The 22189-nt window shown below is 39.2% G+C and overlaps 1 protein-coding gene across 3 annotated transcripts in view; it reads left to right on the forward strand.

Annotated features, from left to right (window-relative positions):
• The first annotated feature begins 672 nt into the window (after nucleotides 1–672).
• The window catches only part of EFCAB2 (EF-hand calcium binding domain 2), a 129862-nt gene continuing 108345 nt past the window's right edge, over nucleotides 673–22189 (forward strand). For all 3 annotated transcript variants that reach the window (XM_043485488.1, XM_043485490.1, XM_043485489.1), the window contains exon 1: nucleotides 673–805. In XM_043485488.1, coding sequence (XP_043341423.1) covers nucleotides 775–805 — 31 coding nt within the window. In that variant the 5' untranslated portion in view covers nucleotides 673–774. The remainder of the gene's footprint in view (nucleotides 806–22189) is intronic.

The following is a 22189-nucleotide window of genomic DNA, read 5'->3' on the forward strand; positions in this document are numbered from 1 at the left end:
CTATTTTGTATGAGAAATCGCAGCCTTGACGACGCAATGTTTGCGCCGATTTTACAACATGTTTTTCAACAGCGATTCAGCTCCACCAGTAACACTCTAATGGCCCTCTGGTTTCCTCCCCGCCAGCCAGCCCAGTTTTCCGTCCCAGCTGCAGCGCTCGTCCGCCGAGCAGTCCCGGTCTCTGGAGCGGGCGGCGAGCACTGGACTGGCAAAAACGCGGGCCGGAGGTGGGGCAGGACCGGATGGGAAGGGGAGGCGGCGACCCTGCGGGTTGCTTCTGTCACCCCTCCGGAGTCGAGCTTTGCACCAGCTTTCCAGCTGTGTTTTAAAATCTGCAGTTAAAAAAAAAAAAAGTCGAGCAACGCCTCATCCTAACGTCCCCCTGGAGGGGACGAGGAGAGCAGTGTGTCCCCAAATGGATTAGAAACATGGGAAAGGAGGGGTTCCGAACTTCATTATTAAATACTTCCTCTATACTAGAAAAATCAGGGTTCAGGGCTCGGAACTGGGCAGAATAGGCTGAAGCCACCGACACGGCTGAAAGGGTCGCGGGCGCGGATCCGGGCTTCCGAGCGCCACAGGGTTCTGGCTGGAGTGGGGGGCGCGCGCGCGCTCGGAGCGTTCCTTCCCCCCACCCCCGCCCCAGGGTCTCCTTCCCTCGGGATTCGGAGCCTCCCATCCTCCAGGGCCGACTCGCCGCGGGGCTGGAGGGGGTCAGGACGCCGCGACCTAGCTTAGCGACAGGCCTCTCCCCGGCGACGGCGCCGCAACAAGATGGCGGACGACAGAGACAGGGACGGCACAGGTAAGAGGCACGGCGGAGCGCAGCCCTCGCCGCCCGCCGCGACCCCGGGCGGTTGGTACCGGGGAGCTTCGGACAGAGTGGGACCCCCTACCCCTGGATACCACCCTCAGGGAGAAGGCTGCTGACCCAGCCAGGCCCCGCCGCCCGCCCGGCAGGGGAGGCCCCCCCTCCCCGGTTCCTGCCTCCCTCGCCCCGCCTCCCCGGTCTTCATCCCGCCCCCCACCCCCGTCGTCCCGCCTTTGGAGCCCCGAGCCTCGCTTCCAGCTAGGGTTGCGGCCGAGGCGCCGGCCTGGAGCCCCATAATGGCGTCCTTGTTCACGGTCTCGAGGACACCGCCTCCAAGCCCGAGCTTGGGCTCTCGTCGCCGCAGGCGCCACGCCGGCAGCTACTCAGCCTCTGGGCTCCCGGGGCGGCCTGGGTGAGAACGGATCAGGCTGTGGGCGTCTGCCGTGCTCCTCCCCGGCTGCGCTGAAACCCCGCCCGGCCCAGACGGCTGGCGTTTGCGGCCACCATTTTGCCTTCGTAGCGGGGACGTGGGAGGACGGCCTCGAGGTCACCGCGGCTGCGTCCGCGCCTCCAGGATGCGAAGTGCGCGCACCACCCGCCTGGTGTCTTGTCTTAAGCGAAAAACAAGACAAAACACAAAAAACTTTAATAAAGATGAAAGAGCAGACTCCAGAGGGAACGCGTAGAGCTCGGTGCGCAGGCCTGGTCTCTGCGGCGGCACCAGACGGCTCAGTGCGATCGCGGCGTCAGAGGCGGGACTGGGCCTCCGGTCGCCGGGTGGGAGGCGTTGATAGGTTTTCATGATTAGCGAAAAGAAAACCCGCTTATCCATGTTTATTTGTAAGACTATTACGTTGTTTTAATTCAGCAGTTTGATTAAAAGATTGATGCTTTTTTTTTTAAACCATCCTCCGTTAGTTACTGAAAAATAAGTCTGTATTTCAGTAACTGGTGAACTCGTCGCTAAACCGTCAAGCCATTGAAACGGTAGAGGTAAACATCTTAGAAATGAAAATAATACCCCACCTTTGTTCTTTTTTTGAGTGCTTGAAACATATCAGCATACCATTTTTCTCAGCATGGAACAAAGATGTAATGATAGTAAGTAATATTTACAAGTGTAGAAGCCAGCGCTGAGGTATTCAGTCACTTGTCATGGTGATCACAGAAAAAAGGCGGAGAAACACACGGCACTGTGCCAAAGAGCTACGTAGTGATGGCAACAATACTATTTGTTGTTTTTTTTTAATTTTATGATTACGTTAGTCTGAAAAGCCAGACGTTTTATAGATGTTACCTTCCTAAGATGTCCTTACAATTTTATTGTGCTGTTTTAAAAGTATAAGGTACGTCCTAAGAAAATGATTACTTTTTTAATATTAGTTTTAGAACTTTCCACAGAGGGACTTCCCTGGTGGTCCAGCGGTTAAGAATATGCCGGCCAGTGCAGGGGACACAGGTTCCATCCCCCGTGGGGAAAGATTGCAGATGCTAGGGGAACAGCTAAGCCCCTGTGCCACAACTGCTGAGCCTGGGCTCTCCAATAATAAAAAAAAAAACCCCGGGAATGAGAAGCTCCTGCACCCCAATGAAAAGTAGCACCCCCCCCCCTCCCCTCCCCGCCTTGCAGCAACTAGAGAAGACCCGGTGCAGCTAAAAAAAAAAAAAAAAGACCTTCCCGAGAAAGACTTACTTTTATTTATTAAAATTCTTATTTACAAAAAAAAAAGGAAGCCTTTCAGGAGATAAGTTAATCATGGATTTTAAAAAAACATTTGATTAGGTCAGTCTGAGAAAAAACACACTGGTTATGTGGTTATGCTGCAAATAAAATTTGTTTTTCTTCATTAAAAAAATAGATTGAAAGCTTTTTTGATTTTTCAGTTTTCAAAGATACTTTCCTATTTATAATAAACTATTTCAGAGAAGAAACAATTCTGTGTATAGCCGTAGAAGTAATGACTGTTAAAATCAGACTGGGTGTCATTCATTCAGTTGACATGTGTTTAATGCCTACCATATGGAAGGCATTCTGATTAGGTTAGAACTTTGGAGGATATTTTTTTCTCCCAAAGAAGGTGTGCTATGTAAGGGAGATAAGACATCCACAAAAGGGAGAGAACAGTCAGCTGGACTGGGATGAGCAGCCCGTGTGCCAGCTGCTTGCCAGGTGTGTTGTGTCCCCTTCTGATGTGGGCAGCAGCCTGGTATCACTGGGAGCTTGTAAGAAAGGAAGGAGCTCAGTCCTTGCCCCTGAGTTACTGAATAAGACTGCGTTTATGCATTCCTGCCGGTGAGCCACATGCACTAATAAAGGTTGAGAAGCACTGTTACACGGTATATCTCACTCTTTACAAAGGTCGTATGAGTTAATTGTAATAGCAGCTTGAAGGGCATGATGAAACAGAAATATGTTGTCTTGAGAATGAAATAAAGGTATGTTGTCTTAAGGATAAACTAGAGACTCATTTGCTGATAACCATCTTTGAATACACGTATTTCCCTCACATATTTGATTCTCTGCGCTCTGAAGTTTCCGAAATTACGCCTGACCAATTAATCAGAATAGGCTAGGCTTTGAGGATTCACTCAAGCTAACTAAACTCATAAAGAGTGATGTACAAACCTGAATAATGATTTATTGGGGTATGTTGATACATCGATCAGGAAGCTGACCTCTGCAATGTCATATACTGTTTTATGTGTATAAAGCTTTTGTAGAGGGTAGATTTATATTTCTAAAGTTGCTTGATGAACATGGAATCAAACAAAAGAAAGGGGTAATTGTGAAGGCTATTCCATTACCTTATGAGCTCCGAGAGTGTGGGGATCATTTTCTTATACTCAGTGTCTTGCAGAGTGCATAGCACATGGTAGGAATTCAATAAATATTGTCACATGTAGATACTTTAATTCAAAGTGTTTGTTTTAATCAAAGCATTATTTAATGTTTCCCCAAAGATCCACACCTAAAAGCATATACAATTATTGTTACAGATTTTCCCCCTCTTCCTTTCAAGTAAGCTATATGCTTTTATTTCATCTGGCTCAACAAACATTTTTTTTTTTTTTTGAGAGCCAAAAAACTTCATTGGCACGTCTTTAAAAAATAACAACACGTATATATTTTAAGTTGTTCATATTTAATCTTTAATTTTTTTTAAGTTCTAAAGGATTAAGTTTCTGGGTAGTCATCATATCCAGCTCTTCTTCAACATTTAGGGATTAAAATCTTGATACAAATAGAATATTGGTAAGAAATAGTAACTAAATCTATGATGGGTTATTTTGCACTATTTATAAAAATTTTCTGTAGGATTATGTACATTGAAATCATGCTTAATTTGTAACATTTTTGTACCTTATACATAGTATAATTTATCTTTTTTCCTAGATTAAAAAATGTAACATTAGCTAAAAAAAGAATTTGAAATTGTAGAATCAAGTTAAGTTTTTTTAAGTACTTAATTTTATTTGTTTTACTAAAAGTAGAATGTTTGCAATGGGATAGGAAAAATTATTTTTGAAGTTCTGTTATTTCTGTGTAAGTTTCCTCAGCCATAGCATTATTTATTTATTTTTTTCTTTCCCTCTGTTTTGTTTAAAATGAGGAATCAATGCAGTTGTTGATTCTTTGGATCTTTAAATCTTATTTTAATGTTTCTATCTCTTAGAGACTTTTAAAAGTAGGACTGGAAGAATCTTCTATTTGTGATTAAAATCATGTCTAGGAAACACACTGTTTAGGAATAACATTCTAATTTATGGCAGGCCATTGAGCTTTGGAAGGCATGTCAGTTTTTTGTTTTTTAAATAAGAGTTAGGTACTCAAAGTTCCTTCTAGGATTTATGATTTTTGTTTGTATTAAAATATTCTTTTCACTTTGAATGCTTTGATAATATTGCTTGGTAAAGCACTCCCAATTAAGGAATCAGCTCCTAGATGGAAGGAGTTTTATAATTTTGTTTTGTGTTTGTTTCCCTGTATTGTGCCATTCCTCTCAAAACCCAGCATTTGGAAATCTAAAGTAAAAACTGAGATTACAGGTTAATGCTACTTCTTGAAAAGTGAACTGTTGATAGTACAGAGTGTAGTACAAAATAGTAGAAAATGTGAGCACTGAAGTAAGATCTGAATTTAAATCATAGTTTCCTCAAGCTCGATATAATCTTAGCCAAAATACTAAATCTAGGGATCTTCAGGTTCCTCAAATGCAAACTGGAAATAGTTATATCTATTTCATAATCTGTTATAATGTGGACAGTATCTTCTTAGTCATTGTTACACCCTCATCACCCACCACAATGCCTGGCATTAAAGGAATGCTGAATAAATTGGAAAAAAAGTGGTTGGTACATTTTAGGGAATTAGTGGTTGTTTAGTGGATTCCATATGTATGACATAAAATCTAAGTGTTCAGTTCAGATCAGTCAATCAGTCGTGTCCGACTCTTTGCGACCTCATGGACTGCAGCACGCCAGGCTTCCCTGTCCATCACCAACTCCCAGAACCTACTCAAACTCATGTCCATTGAGTTGGTGATGCCATCCAACCATCTCATCCTCTGTCATCCTGTTCTCCTCCTGCCCTCAATCTTTCCTGGCATCAGGGTCTTTTCCAAGAAGTCAGTTCTTCGTAGCAGGTGGCCAAAGTATTGGAGTTTCAACTTCAGCATCAGTCCTTCCAATGAATATTCAGTATGATTTCCTTTAGGAATGACTAGTCTCCTTTCAGTCCAGGGGACTCTCAAGAGTCTTCTACAACACCATAGTTCAGAAGCATCAATTCTTCGGGGCTCAGCTTTCTTTATAGTCCAACTCTCACATCCATTCATGACTACGGGAAAAACCATAGTTTTGACTAGACGGACCTTTGTTGGCAAAGTAATGTCTCTGCTTTTTAATATACTGTCTAGGTTAGTCATAGCTTTTCTTCCGAAGAGCAAGCATCTTTTAATTTCATGGCTGCAGTTACCATCTGCAGTGATTTGGGAGCCCAAAAAAATAAAGACTGTCACTGTTTCCATTGTTTTGCCATCTATTTGCCATGAAGTGATGGGACCAGATGCCATGATCTTAGTTTTTTGAACGGTGAGTTTGAAGCCAGCTTTTTCACTCTCCTCATTCACTTTCATCAAGAGGCTCTTTAGTTCTTTGCTTTCTGCCATAAGGGAGGTGACATCTGTATATCTAAGGTTATTGATATTTCTCCCAGCAATCTTGATTCTAGCTTGTGCTTCATCCAGCCTGACATTTCACACGATCGTACTCTGCATATAAGTTAAATAAGCACGGTCACAATATACAGCCTTGACATACTCCTTTTCCTATTTGGAACCAGTCTGTTGTTTCATGTCCAGTTCTAACTGTTGCTTCCTGACCTGCATACAGATTTCTCAAGAGGCAGGTCAGATGGTCTGGTTCCCATCTCTTTCAGAATTCTCCACAGTTTATTGTGATCCACACAGTCAAAGGCTTTGGCATAGTCAATAAAACAGAAATAGATGTTTTTCTGGAACTCTCTTGCCTTTTGATGATCCAGCAGATGTTGGCAATTTGATCTCTTGTTCCTCTGCCTTTTCTAAATCCAGCTTGAACATCTGGAAGTTCATGGTTCACATACTGTTGAAGCCTGGCTTGGAGAATTCTGAGCATTACTTTGCTAGTGTGTGAGATGAGTGCAGTTGTGCAGTAGTTTGAACATTCTTTGGCATTGCCTTTCTTTGGGATTGGAATGAAAACTGACCTTTTCCAGTCCCGGGGCCACTGCTGAGTTTTCTAAATTTGCTGACATATTGAGTGCAGCACTTTCACAGCCTCATCTTTTAGGATTTGAAATAGTTCAACTGGAATTCCATCACCTCCACTAGCTTTGTTTGTAGTGATACTTCTTAAGGCCCACTTGACTTCACATTCCAGGATGTCTGGCTCTAGGTGAGTCAGATAATCACACCATTATCTGGGTCGTGAAGACCTTTTTTATACAGTTCTTCTGTGTATTCTTGCCACCTCTTCTTTGCTTCTGTTAGGTCCATACCGTTTCTGTCCTTTATTGAGCCTATCTTTGCATGAAATGTTCCCATGGTATCTCTAGTTTTCTTGAAGAGATCTCTAGTCTTTCCCATTCTATTGTTTTCCTTTATTTCTTTGCATTGATTGCTGAGGAAGGCTATCTTATCTCTCCTTGCTATTCTTTGGAACTCTGCATTCAAATGGGTATATCTTTCCTTTTCTCCTTTGCTTTTGACTAGTCTTATCAAGTCCTTATATATTTTTTTCAGACCCACTCCCACAACATATATCTTATATTAACAAGATTGGAAGGAACAATAGAAAGATTTTACCAGACCCACTCCCATAATATAATTTTAAGATGACAGGATTAGTCAGAAGGTTCTTGTTAAGGAGAAACATGTCCTCAAGCAAGATGCATTGTTATATTGACTAAGACAAAGCAATGTAGAAAAGAACATTTGTCTTTTTCTCCTTGGGAACCCTGGACTTCTTATCATCCTACCTAGGAACTGACTCTCTCAATAAAACTTATATCACTTACTGTTAATTCCCTAGGATTTAGAACAGTTGTAGTATGTATTGTAGTCACTCTGTAAATACTTGTTGAAGGAATGAATGAGTGTAATGAAATAACTTATTTTTAAAATGTAGCGATATATTTGAAGCTTAAGACTGGTCTTGAACTTGGACCCTGCTTTTTTTTTTCTCCAGATTTCATTGGGCATGTCATTTAATTTCCTTCGACTTCAGTTCAAAGAGTTCTCGATCTCATCAGCACTTTGAAGTAGGCACTGGGCTAAATATTTTACATGAATTATGTTATTTAATTCTTTGAACAAACCTGTGTGAGAGAGACCTCTTATCCTCTTTCTACAAATGAGTAACAGGGGCTTGGATGGTAAAGCAGAATTCTGGTTTCAGCTCCAACACTAAGAGCTTGGAAGTCATCACCCCTGTTGCTGTAAACTGGAAGAAATACTTGGTAATTTTGGCAAATAGTTGGAGGCTGTGTGGTAGCTGTGCTAGTGAGAAACTTCTGGGAACCTACAGTCTTAGGAAGTCCCTCATATTTTTTTGGGTTTTACTTCTGGGAACCCCACCAGGCTATCTGGTAATGGGACAGGAAAGACCTCCTTGTTGCTCTAGCAGGCAGAGGGGGAAAGTAACCATTTTGAAATCTCCAGAACATTCTTCATAAAAAGATCTGCTTTCCATGGGGAAAAGACATTACCAGTGCCTTGTCCTACCTACCTGTGTTTAGCCAGCCACAGTGCCCCATAGCCTTCTTATCTCATCTAAGAGGATGGGGAGAAGCTAAAAAACAGTTATAAGGGTCACATTCCAGAAACCCTGGTCTATTAAAAAAAACTGAAATTTAATCATGAGATTATAGATTGCTTTTCTTCAACTCACACCTTATCACCACATAAACAGGACTCAGTGTAATACCAGTGTTTTACAACTGAAAAATGTAAATGCAAACTGTATCTAAGGAGGAATTCTGACAGGATTCTGGTCCTAGAGTTACAGGAAACAGGAAACGTTACACACACCCTCGTGCTCAGTCGCTTCAGCCGTGTCGACTCTGTGACTCCATGGACTGTAGCCTGCCAGCCTCCTCTGTCCATGAATTCTCCCAAGGATACTGGAATGGGTTGCCATGCCTTCCTCCAGGGGATCTTCCCGACCAGGGATCGAACCAGTGTCTCTTTTGTCTCCTCCACTGGCAGGTGGGTTCTTTACCACTAGTACCATCTGGGAAACTCAAACACACCCTATTCCTAGTTAAACTGGCATAAAACCTCATACTAATGACCTTTTATCTCAGTTCTTACTACCTGATGCATCAGGTGTGGTTTTTAACAGGAAGTTACAAGGCATGCTAAAAGATAAGCGAAACAACCTGAAGAGAAAGGAAGTATCAGAACCAGACTCAGGAACATTGTACACATTTTGGAACTATCAGATAAAGATTTAATAACTATGACTAATATGTTAAGGACTGCAATAGAAAAACTAGACAACATGCAAGAACAGATGAGTATTGTTAAGTGGAGAGATGAAATCTCCAAGAAAGAAAAAGAAATATTAGAGACCAAATGCACTGTGATGGAAATGAAAGAATGCCTTTGATGGGCCTATCAGTAGACTCAACATGACTGAGGAAAGAATCATTGAGCTTGAAGATGATGCCACTGGACACTTCCCAGACTGAATGCAGAGAGAGAAAATGAAAAACCAAAGAAAAACCAGAACATCCAAGAACTGGGACAGTTTTAAAAGGTCTAAAATACATGTAATTGGAATTACCAGAAGAAAAGGAATCAAAGAGTGAAGCACAAGAAGTATTTGAAATAATAACAGCCAAGAGGAGAGATGTCCCTGACAGTCCAGTGATTGAAACTCCACACTCCCAATACAAGGGGGCACAGATTTGATCCCTGGTCAGGCAACTAGATCCCACAGGCTGCAACTAAGACTTAGTGTGACTAAATAAGATAAATAAATAAATGTATATATTTAAAAAAAAATGGCCAAGAGTTTTCCAAAATTAATGACAGACACCAAACCAGATCCAGGAAGCTAACTGAACACCATCAGGATAAATACCAAAAAGCTATGCCTAGGTATATTATATTTCAAATTGTAGAAAAGCAAAGATAGCAAGAAAATCCTGAAAGAAGTCAGAAAAAAAGTAAGACGCCTTACTTAGGCTTCCTGTCAGAAACTATGTGAAGCAGGAGGGAGTGGACTGAAATAGTGCTGAAAGACAGGTAAAGCAGTATGACCGCGGCCACTTAGCTAACTGCTGAAACAAGGACTCACTTTCAAGGCTGTCTGACTCCAAAGCCAGTGCTCTTAGCCTCTATACCCCACATAGAGAAGTCAAGGGGAATTTTATTATAAAAGGAAGGAAAACCTGGCCCATGATCTCCTTATCTGGAGCAGTAGTTCCCAAACTTTAATGAACTTCAGCATCACCTGGAGGGCTAGTTAAGCCACAGATTCCTAAACACCATTCCCAGAGTTTCTGAACCCGTAAGTCTGGGGCTGGTAGGCTGAGGGTGGGCTCTTGAGAATCTGTATTTCTAACAAAGTTACCAGAGGATGAGGATGCTATTAAAAACCATTGATCTAGAATCTAGGGTAAAGTTTCAATGTATTTCCTTCTAGGTTTTTTCTAGACAGATTTGTATTTTGTTTTGTTTTACGGATTTGAGATTATGTTGTATATAGTTTTATATCCAGCTTTTGTACTTACTATTATAAGCACTTTTTCATGTCATCAGTATCTATCAGCATTATTTTTAATAGCTGCATTTATTATATTTATGAATTATATTTACCTAAGCTTTCCCTGACTATTGGATGCCACATTGTTTCCAAATTTTCTGTGCTATAAATAATGCTGCAGAATAATGCCGCCACGGTAAATGTTCAATGAATGTCTTGTATCAAGAATCTTTTGACACAGCTTTGATCCCCACCGTCTATCCCCTTTGAAAAAATGACTTCATTCCTTCTCCTCTTTGTTGGTTCATACTAGTTATTTATGAGTTACAGGAGATAATCTCATTTCTAAATTCTATGAGTACTTATTGTGATCCTTTTTACTAATTACATTATTTTCTTTTAAAAATGATTAATTGCCAGTCAGAGGTTATGATTCGGGTAAGATACATATTTGCTTATTGTTTGTCTATCCTGCTACAGTGGAAACTTCATGAAGTCAGAGACTTTATTTCACTTACTATTAATTCCCTGGGATTTAGAATAATTATAGGGTTTATTGTAATCAATCTGTAAATCTTTGTTGATGGAATAAATGAACCAAGGGTAACATATCGAGTAAAGTAGTTTAGTGTCATCTTGCATGGTCTTTTCATGGGTAAATGTGTTTTTTGTTAACCTTCTAAAAATATTGAAAATAGTTCAGAGCTACCCTCATTACATTTGCAGAAGCACTCACATTGGAAATTACATTTTCAATCCAACTTCATTGTTTAAAATGCTAGAATGGCACTTCTGCTTCAACATGATGATTGAGGACATGTGTTTATTTTTGCCCTTCCTGAAATCCCACAGAATGACAGTAAAAGAATTAAAAAAAAAAAAAAAGGCATAGACTTACAAAGATAAAGAGAATAGGAAAGGAGATAATAGGGGTTTATAAAAAGACATTACTTGAGATAATAATTTATTAAATGGATGGATGGGTGGCCACTAACTTAGCAGAACCAAAGAAAATAAACATAAGCCTGTGAAGGAGGGAGCCAAAAAGAAACAAACCAAGGGGAGCTGTGCTGTTGCTGCTAAGTCGCTTCAGTAGTGTCCGACTCTGTGCGACCCCACAGACGGCAGCCCACTAGGCTCCCTGTCCCTGGGATTCTCCAGGCAAGAACACTGAAGTGGGTTGCCATTTCCTTCTCCAATGCATGAAAGTGAAAAGTGAAAGTGAAGTCGCTCAGACGTCCGACTCTTCGAGACCCCATGGACTGCAGCCTACCAGGCCCCTCCGTCCATGGGATTTTCCAGGCAAGAGTACTGGAGTGGGTCACCATTGCCTTCTCCTGGGGAGCTGTGAAATCCTGGTAATTTTTAGAATTGGAGGCAGCAGCCACCTCTGATGGCCTGTGTGTGGAGTGAGACTAAATATGTGAGGTTTGGATGAAAGTCATAAGGCAAATGGTTGGATCTCTCATCCTTTGGAGTAACCAGGTGATAACTTCTGGAAATTTAAGTCAGATTCAGGATGCAGGGATGCCTGGCACAGTTGATGGTAGGGGGTGATGTGCCATTAATTATTACCAACTTTGATATAGTAGCTGACGTTAACGTTTGTATTCAATTTAATAGTATCACATAGGTTAAATACTTCCGTTGTTGTTCAGTTACTAAGTTTTGTCTGACTCTTTGCGACATACCATGGACTGCAGCACAGTCCATGTCCTTCCCTGTCTCCCGGAGTTTGCTTAGATTCATGTCCATTGAGTCGTTGATGCTATCTAACCTTCTCATCCTCTGCCGCCTGCATCTCCTTTTGCTCTCAAGCTTTCCCAGCATCAGGGTCTTTTCCAATGAGTTGGCTCTTCTCATCAGATGGCCAAAGTATTGTAGCTTCAACATCAGCCCTTCCAATGAATATTCAAGGTTGATTTCCTTTCGGATTGACTGATTTGATCTCTTTGCAGTCCACGGGACTCTCAAATACTTCTGAGTAGGATTCAAGATGATAAACCTGAAAAGTGGTAGTCTGTCTAATAGTATGTCAAAGAGATGGGGATTTGAAATTCTGTTAATTAAGATCTTCATTAGCTATAAGGAAAGGGAACTATGCAACTCTTTAATTGGTTAGTAGATTTGCATTGGTAACTATATTATAAAATAGAATAAGCACTAAAGGCTTCAAAAGAAGAGTGAAAGGAATTTTAGAGATTAAAGAACTTCAGGTGAAATCAGTAAGTGAAGTTTCATAGAAACTGCAATATAATGAAATGAGAGGGAAAGTGTTTAAAATGTGACCAGTTTCAGTCACTTTATCTGCATTATACTTCAACTGTACACTTTTGTGGCTGAACTGTATCTTATATCATCTAGAATTGTACCACCTTTGGCATCTTAAATTCAGATATTTTATTCTTGAACTGCCTTTTTATTCAGCACTGATTATTTTTAAGAATAATTTTGAATAATAATTTTGTAAAATAATTTAAAATTTACAGAAAAACTGTAATAGTACAGAGAATTCCCACTTTCCCTTTACCCAGATAAATTTCAATATTTTGTCACATTTTATCACTCTCTCTCATACATATACATATAACCTGTTGTATGTATCTGTTATATATGTATATTCTTTACTTGAAACACTTAAGAGTAGTATGTTACAGTTGTGCCACTTTCTTCCTTAATACTTTTGCATATATTTCCTAGGAACAAAGATAATCTCTTATGTAAAATCTCTAAGAAGTTTAATTTAGATGCACTTAAAAAATTGAAGTGTGGTTGATTTATGGTATTGTGTTAGTTTCAGGCATACAGCAGTATTTTAGATATATATATATTTCTTTTTTTCAGATTATTTTCCATTGTAGGTTATTATAAGATATTGAACATAGTGCCTTGTACTATATACAGTAAATTCTTATTGCTTATCTATTTCATGTATAGTATTTTGTGTCTGTTAATCCCATACTCCTCGTTTATTCCTCCCCCCTACTCTTTCCTCTTTGGTAACCATTAGTTTGTTTTCTGTGTGTGTGAATCTGTTTCTGTTTTGTATATAGATTCATTTGTATTATTATTTAGATTCTACGTATAAATGATATCATATAATATTTGTCTTTTTCTGACTGAATTCAGTTAGTATAATATTCTCTAGGCCCATCCATGTTGTTGCAAATGGCATTCTTTTTAATGACCGAGTGATATTCCATTGTGTATATGTGTGTGTGTGTGTGTGTGTGTGTGTGTGTGTGTAACTCTGTTTTTAATTTTTAAAGAAAACTCCACAACTGTTTCCAAAAGTGTCTGTACCAATTTACATTCCCATCAACAGTGTAGGAGGGTTCCCTTTCCTTCACACTCCCTCCAGCATTTATTATCTATAGACTTTTTTGATGACAGCCATTAAAAAGTATGAGGTGATACCTCGTTCTGGTTTTGATTCACATTAGTAATTAGTGATGTTGAGCATCTTTTCTTGTGCCTGTTGGGCACCTGCGTGTCTTTTTTGGAGAAATGTCTACTTAGGTCTTTGATTGGGTTGTTTCTTTTTTGATAGTTAATTGTATGGGGTGTTTATATTCTTGGCTATTACTCTTGTCAATCACATTGTTTGCAAATATTTTTTCCCAGTTCATAGGTTATCTTTTCATTTTGTTGAAAGTTTCCTTTGCTGTGCAAAAGCTTTTAATTTTGATTAGGTCATTCGTTTATTTTTGCTTTCATTTCTTTTGCCTTGGGAGACTGATCTAAGAAAATATTCCTACAATTTATGTCTGAGAATGTTTTGTCTATGTTCTCTTCTAGGAGTCTCTTCATGGTGTCATGTCTTATATTTAGGTCTTTAAAACATTTTGAGTTCATTTTTGTATATGGTGTGATGGAATGTCCTAATTTCATTAATTTACAGGTAGCAGCCCAGTATTCCCAACACCACTTACTGAAGAGATTATCTTTTCTGTGTTGTATTTGATTGCTGTTTTGTTGTATATTAATTGACTGTAAGTATGTTCCATTGATCCATATATCTTTTTTTGTGCCGACATTAGGCTGCTTTGATTATTGTAGCTTTGTAATAGTCTCTGAAGTGTAGAAGGATTATGCCTCCAGCTTTGTTCTTTTTCATCAAGATTGCTTTGGCAATTCTGGGTCTTTTGTGGTTCCATGTAAATTTTAGTGTTATTTGTTCTAGTTCTGTGAAAAATGTCATGGGTATTTTGATAGTGATTGTATGAGATCTGTAGATTGCTTTGCGTGGGAAAGCCATTTTAACAATATTAGTTCTCCCAATCCAAGAGCATGGGAGATCTTTCCATTCTTTTAATAATTTTCAATTTCCTTAATCAATGTTTTATAATTTTCAGCATATAGGTCTTTCACCTCCTTGTTTAAGTCTATTCCTAGGTATTTCTTTTTGACATAATTTTAAGCAGGATTATATTTTTGCATTCTATTTCTGATATTTCATCATTAGTATAAAGTAATGCAGCAAGTTTTTTTATATTAATCTTGTATCATGCTACCTTGCTGAATTCATTTATTGGTTCTAATGGTTTTTGTGTGGAGAATTTAATGCCTTTGTATAGAGTATCTTGTCATTTGCAAATAGTGACAGTTTTATGTCTTCCCTTCCAATTTGGATATGTTTTATTTTTTTCGTCTGATTGCTGTGGCTAGGATTTCCAATACTATGGTCAATAGAAGTGGGAAGAGTGGGCATCCTCCCTATTCATTTTTTGACTTCTTATATGACAGAGAAAATGGAAGTCATAAAAATAGGAGCTTCCTCAATTTGTTCATACATACATGTGCATCTACTGGATTATTGCAATAGCCTCTTAATAGTTTTACTTATTTTCATTTACCATGTTGAAAATCTGCTTATCTGGTGATGAATTCTTTGTCAAAAACCTTTCATGTTTCCCATTGCCTTAGTATGGTCTTAATTCTCTAATAGAGCAGACTGTGATGTTTTATTTCTCCAGGTTCTTCTCTAATCACAAGTCTGATAGGTGCCACCCTCCATGCCTTCTATATTGTACCATAATGAACAGTTTATTTGTTTTTTCCATAATGAAAGTTCTAAGCCTCTGTATATATTGTTTTCTCATCCTGAGCTTCCTTGAACAAATGGTATTATTTAGTGATTTAGAACATGAAATTGATAGTAACTCTTTTTTTTTTTTTTGCTTTTATTGATTTTATTTTTTATTTTTGTTTTTGTCATTTTTAAGTGCTTGTCTTTTGTCCTCTTAGCTTTTGTTTCAGTTTTTTAAATTTTGTTTTCTGTTTAGGTTAGTTACTGGTTTTGATTTGGGGGCTCTTGTTTCTTTGGGTTACTTGTTTTTGCTTTCCTTTTTTTTTTTGCTTGTTGGTTTGTTTTTTGGTTGCTTGGATTTGTTTTTGCTATTTGTCTAGGATTGTATTTGTGTGTTTGCTTTTTTGTTTGAGTGTTTGTTTTTATTTTTTGTTCTGTTTCATTTTTATCATTTGTTTTGGGCTTTGCTTGTTTTGGGAGATTTTGTTTTTGTTGTTTCTTTTTTGCCACACTGCAAAAACCCGACTTGGAGGGTCTTGGTTCCCAGGCCAGGGGTCAGGCCTGAGCCCCCATGATAGTGCCAAGTCCAAGCCACTGGACCACCAGAGAACTTCAGACCCCAGGGAATAGTTATCAGTGTGAGCTCTCCTGAAGGTCCTCATCTCAGTGCCAAGACCAGGTTCCACCCAACTGCCTACAGGATCCAGTGCTGGATGCCTCAGACCTAGCAATCAGCAAGACAGGAACAGAGCCCCATCCATCAACAAAAAATGAAACAACAGAAAAATATGTCACAGATGAAGAAGTAAAGTAAAACCTTACTAGGCCAAGTAAATGAAGAGGAAATAAGTAACCTACCTGAAAAAGAATTCAGAGTAATAATAGTACAGATGATCCAAAATCTTGGAAATAGAATGAAGGGTATGGGCTGAGAAAATACAAGAAATGTTTAACAGGATGTAGAAGAAGTAAAGAACAGACAAATAGTGATGGACAGCACCATAACTAAAATTTAAAAATATACTAGAAGGCATTAACAGCAGAAAAACTGAGAAAGAATGGGTAAATGAACTGGAAGAGCAAACGGTAGAAATAACTGCTACAGAGCAGCATAAAGGAAAAAAGAATGAAAAAAAAAAAAAATGAAGACAGTCTCAGAAACCTCTGAGACAGCATTAAATGTACCAACATTTAAATTATAGGGGTCCTAGAAGAAGACGAGAAAGAGAAAGAATGATAATAACTCTTTATGGATTTGAATTCCAGCTCTACCTCTTAATAGCTGGATCTCAAAAGAGTTGGACATGACTTAGTGACTGAACAACAGCAACAATTTTAGGCTAGGTACATAACTATTTAACTTCTTTGCATGTTAAATGAGGAGTAAATTGGAAGCTACCTCATACAGTGGTAAAGCATGTAGCAGAGAGTTTCACATGTATTAAGAGTTCTATACATTATATCACTAATTACTTACTGTGTCAGGCACTGTGATGGACATTGGCGAATAGAACGTATTTGGGTCTTACTCTCTTAAAGATTATATACCATAGAGAAGAGAACCATAATTCAGTGATATTTAGGATAAGTTTGAAAAGTTCTAGAAGAGGGACCCCTGAGTTAATTTTTTTTTACTTCAGGGGCTTTGAGTGTGGCATTCCCTATTCTGAAAAACCTACTGTTGTGTAGTTGCTAAATTATGTCCAACTTGTTTGCGACCCTATGGACTGTAGCCCACCAGACTCCTGTATCCAGGGGATTTACTATGCAGGAATACTGGAGTGGGTTGTCATTTCCTTCTGCAGGGGTTCTTCCTGACTCAGGGATAGAACCCATGTCTCCTGCATTGGCAGGCAGATTCTTTACTGTTGAGTCACAGAGGAAGCCCCCCAAACCTACTAGTTTCAGCTAAAAGGACTGCAGATTCAAAAACCTGAATAAATAAAGGAGCATGGCTTACTAGAAATATTGAATAAGGGTCAGTGTAACTGGAGTGAAGAAGTGAGGGTGGGTGAGACTGTAAGACTGGTGTGAAATGGGGTTTATAAAGTAGCCTGAGACCACACCTATTAGATGACCAGGTCAGGGGTACTGACCTCTATCCAAGAGCAAGAGGAAGTCATTAAAGCCTTTTAACTAGGGAGATAATACAATTCAGTTTATGTTTTTAAGAGGTCCAAGGTCCCTTGCCTACACTGTGGCAGATTGGACCAGGGCAAGAGCAGGTGATGATGGTGTTATCTTGGACTGAGTGGTAGCTAAGGAAATAGGTAAGAAGGTTTTAGACCCTAGAGATTCTAAATTTCTTTGTAACTGGATGTTGAGATTTGGAGAAGAGGGTTAGGGATGAATTAACACCTCTCCATTTCAATTTCTGACTATTTCTTCATCTCTACTAAGTCTCACCCTCAAAACTGAGATGGGTGTCACTCTTGTGCTTCTAAAACACTGTCTACATACTTTGCTGAGTTTTAGCACATCTGCTATTATAGTTCACTGTAGCTGGTTTGTTTTCCTTTTAAATTAAAATGTATTTGTGGTACATGATCAATAAATATTTGATAAATGAAAGCACCTAGTAACATAAAGCTTGATCATGAGCGAATATTTTAAGTATTTTAAGCCAGGTGTTTTGCTGATATATTGTTTCTGGATCAAGCCATTTATAAAATAAGAATTCATTTAGAACTTCTCCTCTCCCCAAAATGCCTTAATGGATTCTTAACATTTTTTTTTAAACAGCATATTTCTGGAATAGGTATTGGCATTATTTGGGTCAAATAGAACAATAACATAATTTATACTTCTAGTTGATTAACCTGGAATGCATTTCTTTATCTTCTTTGTTGTGTGTTTTAAACAGTTCTCATGATAAGGATTTCTCTTGGGGCTTATTATTTTCTCTTAATTTATGTAGGTGGGGTTTTGAGTATCTAGTATTTAAATATATATACAGACATCTTAGCTTTAGGAAAAAACCCAGCTGTGATATTTAAAAACTTCTCTATTCTCCCTGGGTAGTGGGGCCAGTATTTGGTAGCTGGTGCTGAAATTGAAAACCCTTGATTACATCCTTGCCCTGGGACTGTGTCAGTGGCAACTGTCACTCAATGGGACAGAGGGAAAGGAAACAAAACAAAAACCTCTCTGTTTTCTTAGGCAGTTTGACATATATTTTGGTTAATATAGCTTCTTCTGTATTTATTATTAATTTCCTCTTTTGAGATTAAATGTTAAGTAGTTTTGGTTTTGGGCTTCCCTAGTGACTCAAGTGGAGAAGGCAATGGCTACCCACTCCAGTACTCTTGCCTGGAAAATCCCATGGACGGAGGAGCCTGGTAAGCTGCAGTCCATGGGGTCGCTAAGAGTCAGACATGACTGAGTGACTTCACTTTCACTTTTCACTTCATGCATTGGAGAAGGAAATGGCAACCCACTCCAGTGTTCCTGCCTGGAGAATCCCAGGGACAGGGGAGCCTGGTGGGCTGCCATTTATGAGGCTGCACAGAGTCGGACACGACTGAAGTGACTTAGCAGCAGCAGCAGCAGTGACTCAGGTGGTAAAGAATCCACCTGCAATGCTGGAGACCTGGATTCAATTCCTGAGTTGGGAAGATCCCCTGGAGAAGGTCATGGTAACCCACTCCAGTATTCTTGCCTGGAGAATCCCCATGGACAGAGAAACCTGTGGGTTATAGTCCATGGGGTCACAAAGATTCGGACATGACTGAGCGACTAAGCATAGCAGTTTTGGTTTTGTCTTGGTATGGTTTGATTTTAACTTGGTATAATAGATAATTTTTAGCCCTAGTATTTCTATTGCTGAAAAACAAATATGTCAAATTGTTGGCTTTGGTAATGTGTAATATGGAAAGAAGGAAAAAGGAATTATTGTGCAGTAATATAACTTGCCTCTATTTTATTATTGTATCAATATATTAATTTAGTTATATTTATTTTATAAAAGAGAAGTCTGCTGTATGCTTTTGTGACCTAGAAGGGAAGGAACAACTATGAATAATGTAAATAATAAAAAATATATACATTTTATTTAGTATTTTTTAATCTTTTTTTTTTAACATTGATTTATTTGACTACACTGGATCTTAGTTGCAGCATGTGGGATCTAGTTCCCTGACTAGGGAATGAACCTGGACCACCCTGCATTGGGAACATGGAGTCTTAACCACTGGATCGCTAGCACAGTCTCTGTTTAGTATTTTTAAAAAGATGATTTGCATATCTAACCCAATAATTAAAGTAATTACTAGTTCAAAAAATATTATTAGTGGAATACCAACAGATTCTAGTAAGGTTTATGACTTCATGAAAACCAGTGCAGGAAGCTTGGGCTTCCCTGGTGGCTCAGATGGTAAAGAAGCTGCCTGCAATGCAGGAGACCCAGGTTTGATCCCTGGGTCGGGAAGATCCCCTGGAGAAGGGAATGGGTACCCACTACAGTTTCTTGCCTGAAGAATTCCATGGACAGCAGAGCCTGGTGGGCCATAGTCCGCAGGGTCACAGAGTGAGCCACGACTGAGTGACTAACACACATACACAAACCAATGCTAATCATCCTGGGTGAAATCATTTAATAAAGTTTTTCCTTTTTTCTCTTTCATTATATTTCATGTAAATGAGTACAGTTGACCAGGGGTGCCACCCACAGCATAGTTGCGTATCTGCATGTAATTTATATTTGGTCCTCCTTACATAGGTGATTCTCCCTTGTCCATGGTCTGCTTCTCAGATTCAATCAACTCTGGACCCTTGTAGTAGTGTGGTATTTACAGTTGAAAAAAAAATTGCATATACATGGATGTGTGCACAGACTCCTGTTGTTCAAGGGTCAACTGTAGCAGAAAATTTAATTTCTCTCAATCAAATTTATATAACTTACTTTCTTGAGATACTAAGCAACTTTGCCCAAATTAGAAAAAAATAGTCTGATAATGGGTAACTTTTACTGAATATTACTGTAGTTCTGGTAGTAGCTTTCAAAACAACCTTGTGACATTAAGATAGTCTTGATACCTTTTTGCAGTTAAGAGAAACTCAGTATTGAGCAGTTAAGTTACCTGTCCAAAAGGTTACAGAGCTAATAATTGATGGATCTGATCTTTAAACCCAGGTAGTCTGATACTGTGCTGCAACCTAGAAATAGTGGCAGAACTTTTTCAAAGTAAGAAGTTAGTAACTTTCTTATTTCTTGAAGCCATTCTTTATTTAGTTTTTCCTAATTTTTACCTAATGCTGTTTTCTGTTCCAGGATCCCACCTCTGATATTACACTGCATTGAGCTGTCATGTCTCTTTACGTTCCTCTTGGCTGTGACAGTCTCAGACTCTCCTTATTTTTCATGATCACTTTGACAGCTTTAAAGATTAATGGTCAGCTTTTTTGTAGAATGTCCCCCTGTTGGGATCCTGAAACACATACTACCTAGAAGTGACGAGAACTGATGAAGCCTATGACTTACTGAATTTGGAGTCTAATGGGGGTTGGGGAAGGACAACCTGGGGAACCCCATCAAGTGACTACAGCATTATGGGAAAGCATATGACACATTGAGGATACACTTTCTCCAGATCACTAGCCATTTCTTTGCTTCCAATTGAGTTTTCCTCCTAGCAACAAGAGTGATCTTTCTTGATTATAAATCTAGTCAGATACTCCCTACTTGATAAATCCTAGTTTGATACCTGTTGCCCTTAGAATAAAATACAAATTCCTTTAATGTGTGTTACTGAAAAAAAGCCTTAATAATATCGTCTCTCCCCACACTTTCTCTCAGTTCAGTTCAGTTCAGTCACTCAGTCGTGCCCAACTCTTTGCGACCCCATGAACCACAGCACTCCAGGCCTCCCTGTCTGTCACCAACTCCCGGAGTCCACCCAAACCCATGTCCATCAAGTCGGTGATGCCATCCAACTATCTCATCCTCTGTCATCCCCTTCTCCTCCTGCCCTCCATCTTTCCCAGCATCAGGGTCTTTTCCAGTGAGTCAGCTTTTCGCATCAGGTGGCCAAAGGATTGGAGTTTCAGCTTCAACATTAGTCCTTCCAATGAACACCCAGGACTGATCTCCTTTAGGGTGGAGTGGTTGGATCTCCTTGCAGTCCAAGGGACTCTCAAGATCCTTCTCCAACACCATAGTTCAAAAGCATCAATTCTTCGGCGCTCAACTTTCTTTATAGTCCAACTCTCACATCCATACATGACTACTGGAAAAACCATAGCCTTGACTAGATGGACCTTTGTTGACAAAGTAATGTCTCTGCTTTTTAATACACTGTCTAGGTTGGTCATGACTTTCCTTCCACGGAGTAAGTGTCTTTTAATTTCATGGCTGCAATCACCATCTACAGTGATTTTGGAGCCCCAAAAAATAAAGTCAGCCACTGTTTCCACTGTTTCCCCATCTATTTGCCATGAAGTGATGGGACCAGATGGCATGATCTTAGTTTTCTGAATGTTGAGCTTTAAGCCAACTTTTTCACTCTCCTCTTTCACTTTCTTCAAGAGGCTCTTTAGTTCTTCACTTTCTGCCATAAGGGTGGTGTCATCTGCATATCTGAGTTTATTGATATTTCTCCAGGCAATCTTGATTCCAGCTTGTGCTTCTTCCAGCCCAGCATTTCTCATGATGTACGCTGCATATAAGTTAAATAAGCAGGGTGACAGTGTACAGCCTTGATGTACTCCTTTTCCTATTTCTCTAGTTACATCCAATTATAAGGAAGTAAAGGAGCAAAAACTCGAACTTTTTCTCATGCTTTTTAGTTTTTTTTCTAAAACTGTTACACAATTTTATTATTTTGAATTGTTTTTTAAGGAGGAGAAAAAAATTGACCAAAGTTAGCACACAGGATATGATTTTGAAAAGCACATTTAAGAATTAGTTTCTAATAAATACCCATAAGAATGCATGGAAAATGGAGGGTACACAATAATTGAAAAGTGTTCCTATTTGTTGACACTCTTAAAAATGCTTCTAAGATTCTTATTTTATAAAAATAAACCTTCTATCAATATACAGTCTATTTTAAAAATATACAAGATACTCTGACATATATTACAGTCATTCTGTTATAAAAATG

This window comes from Cervus canadensis, chromosome 13, assembly GCF_019320065.1.
Source record: "Cervus canadensis isolate Bull #8, Minnesota chromosome 13, ASM1932006v1, whole genome shotgun sequence".
Lineage (NCBI taxonomy): Eukaryota > Metazoa > Chordata > Mammalia > Artiodactyla > Cervidae > Cervus > Cervus canadensis.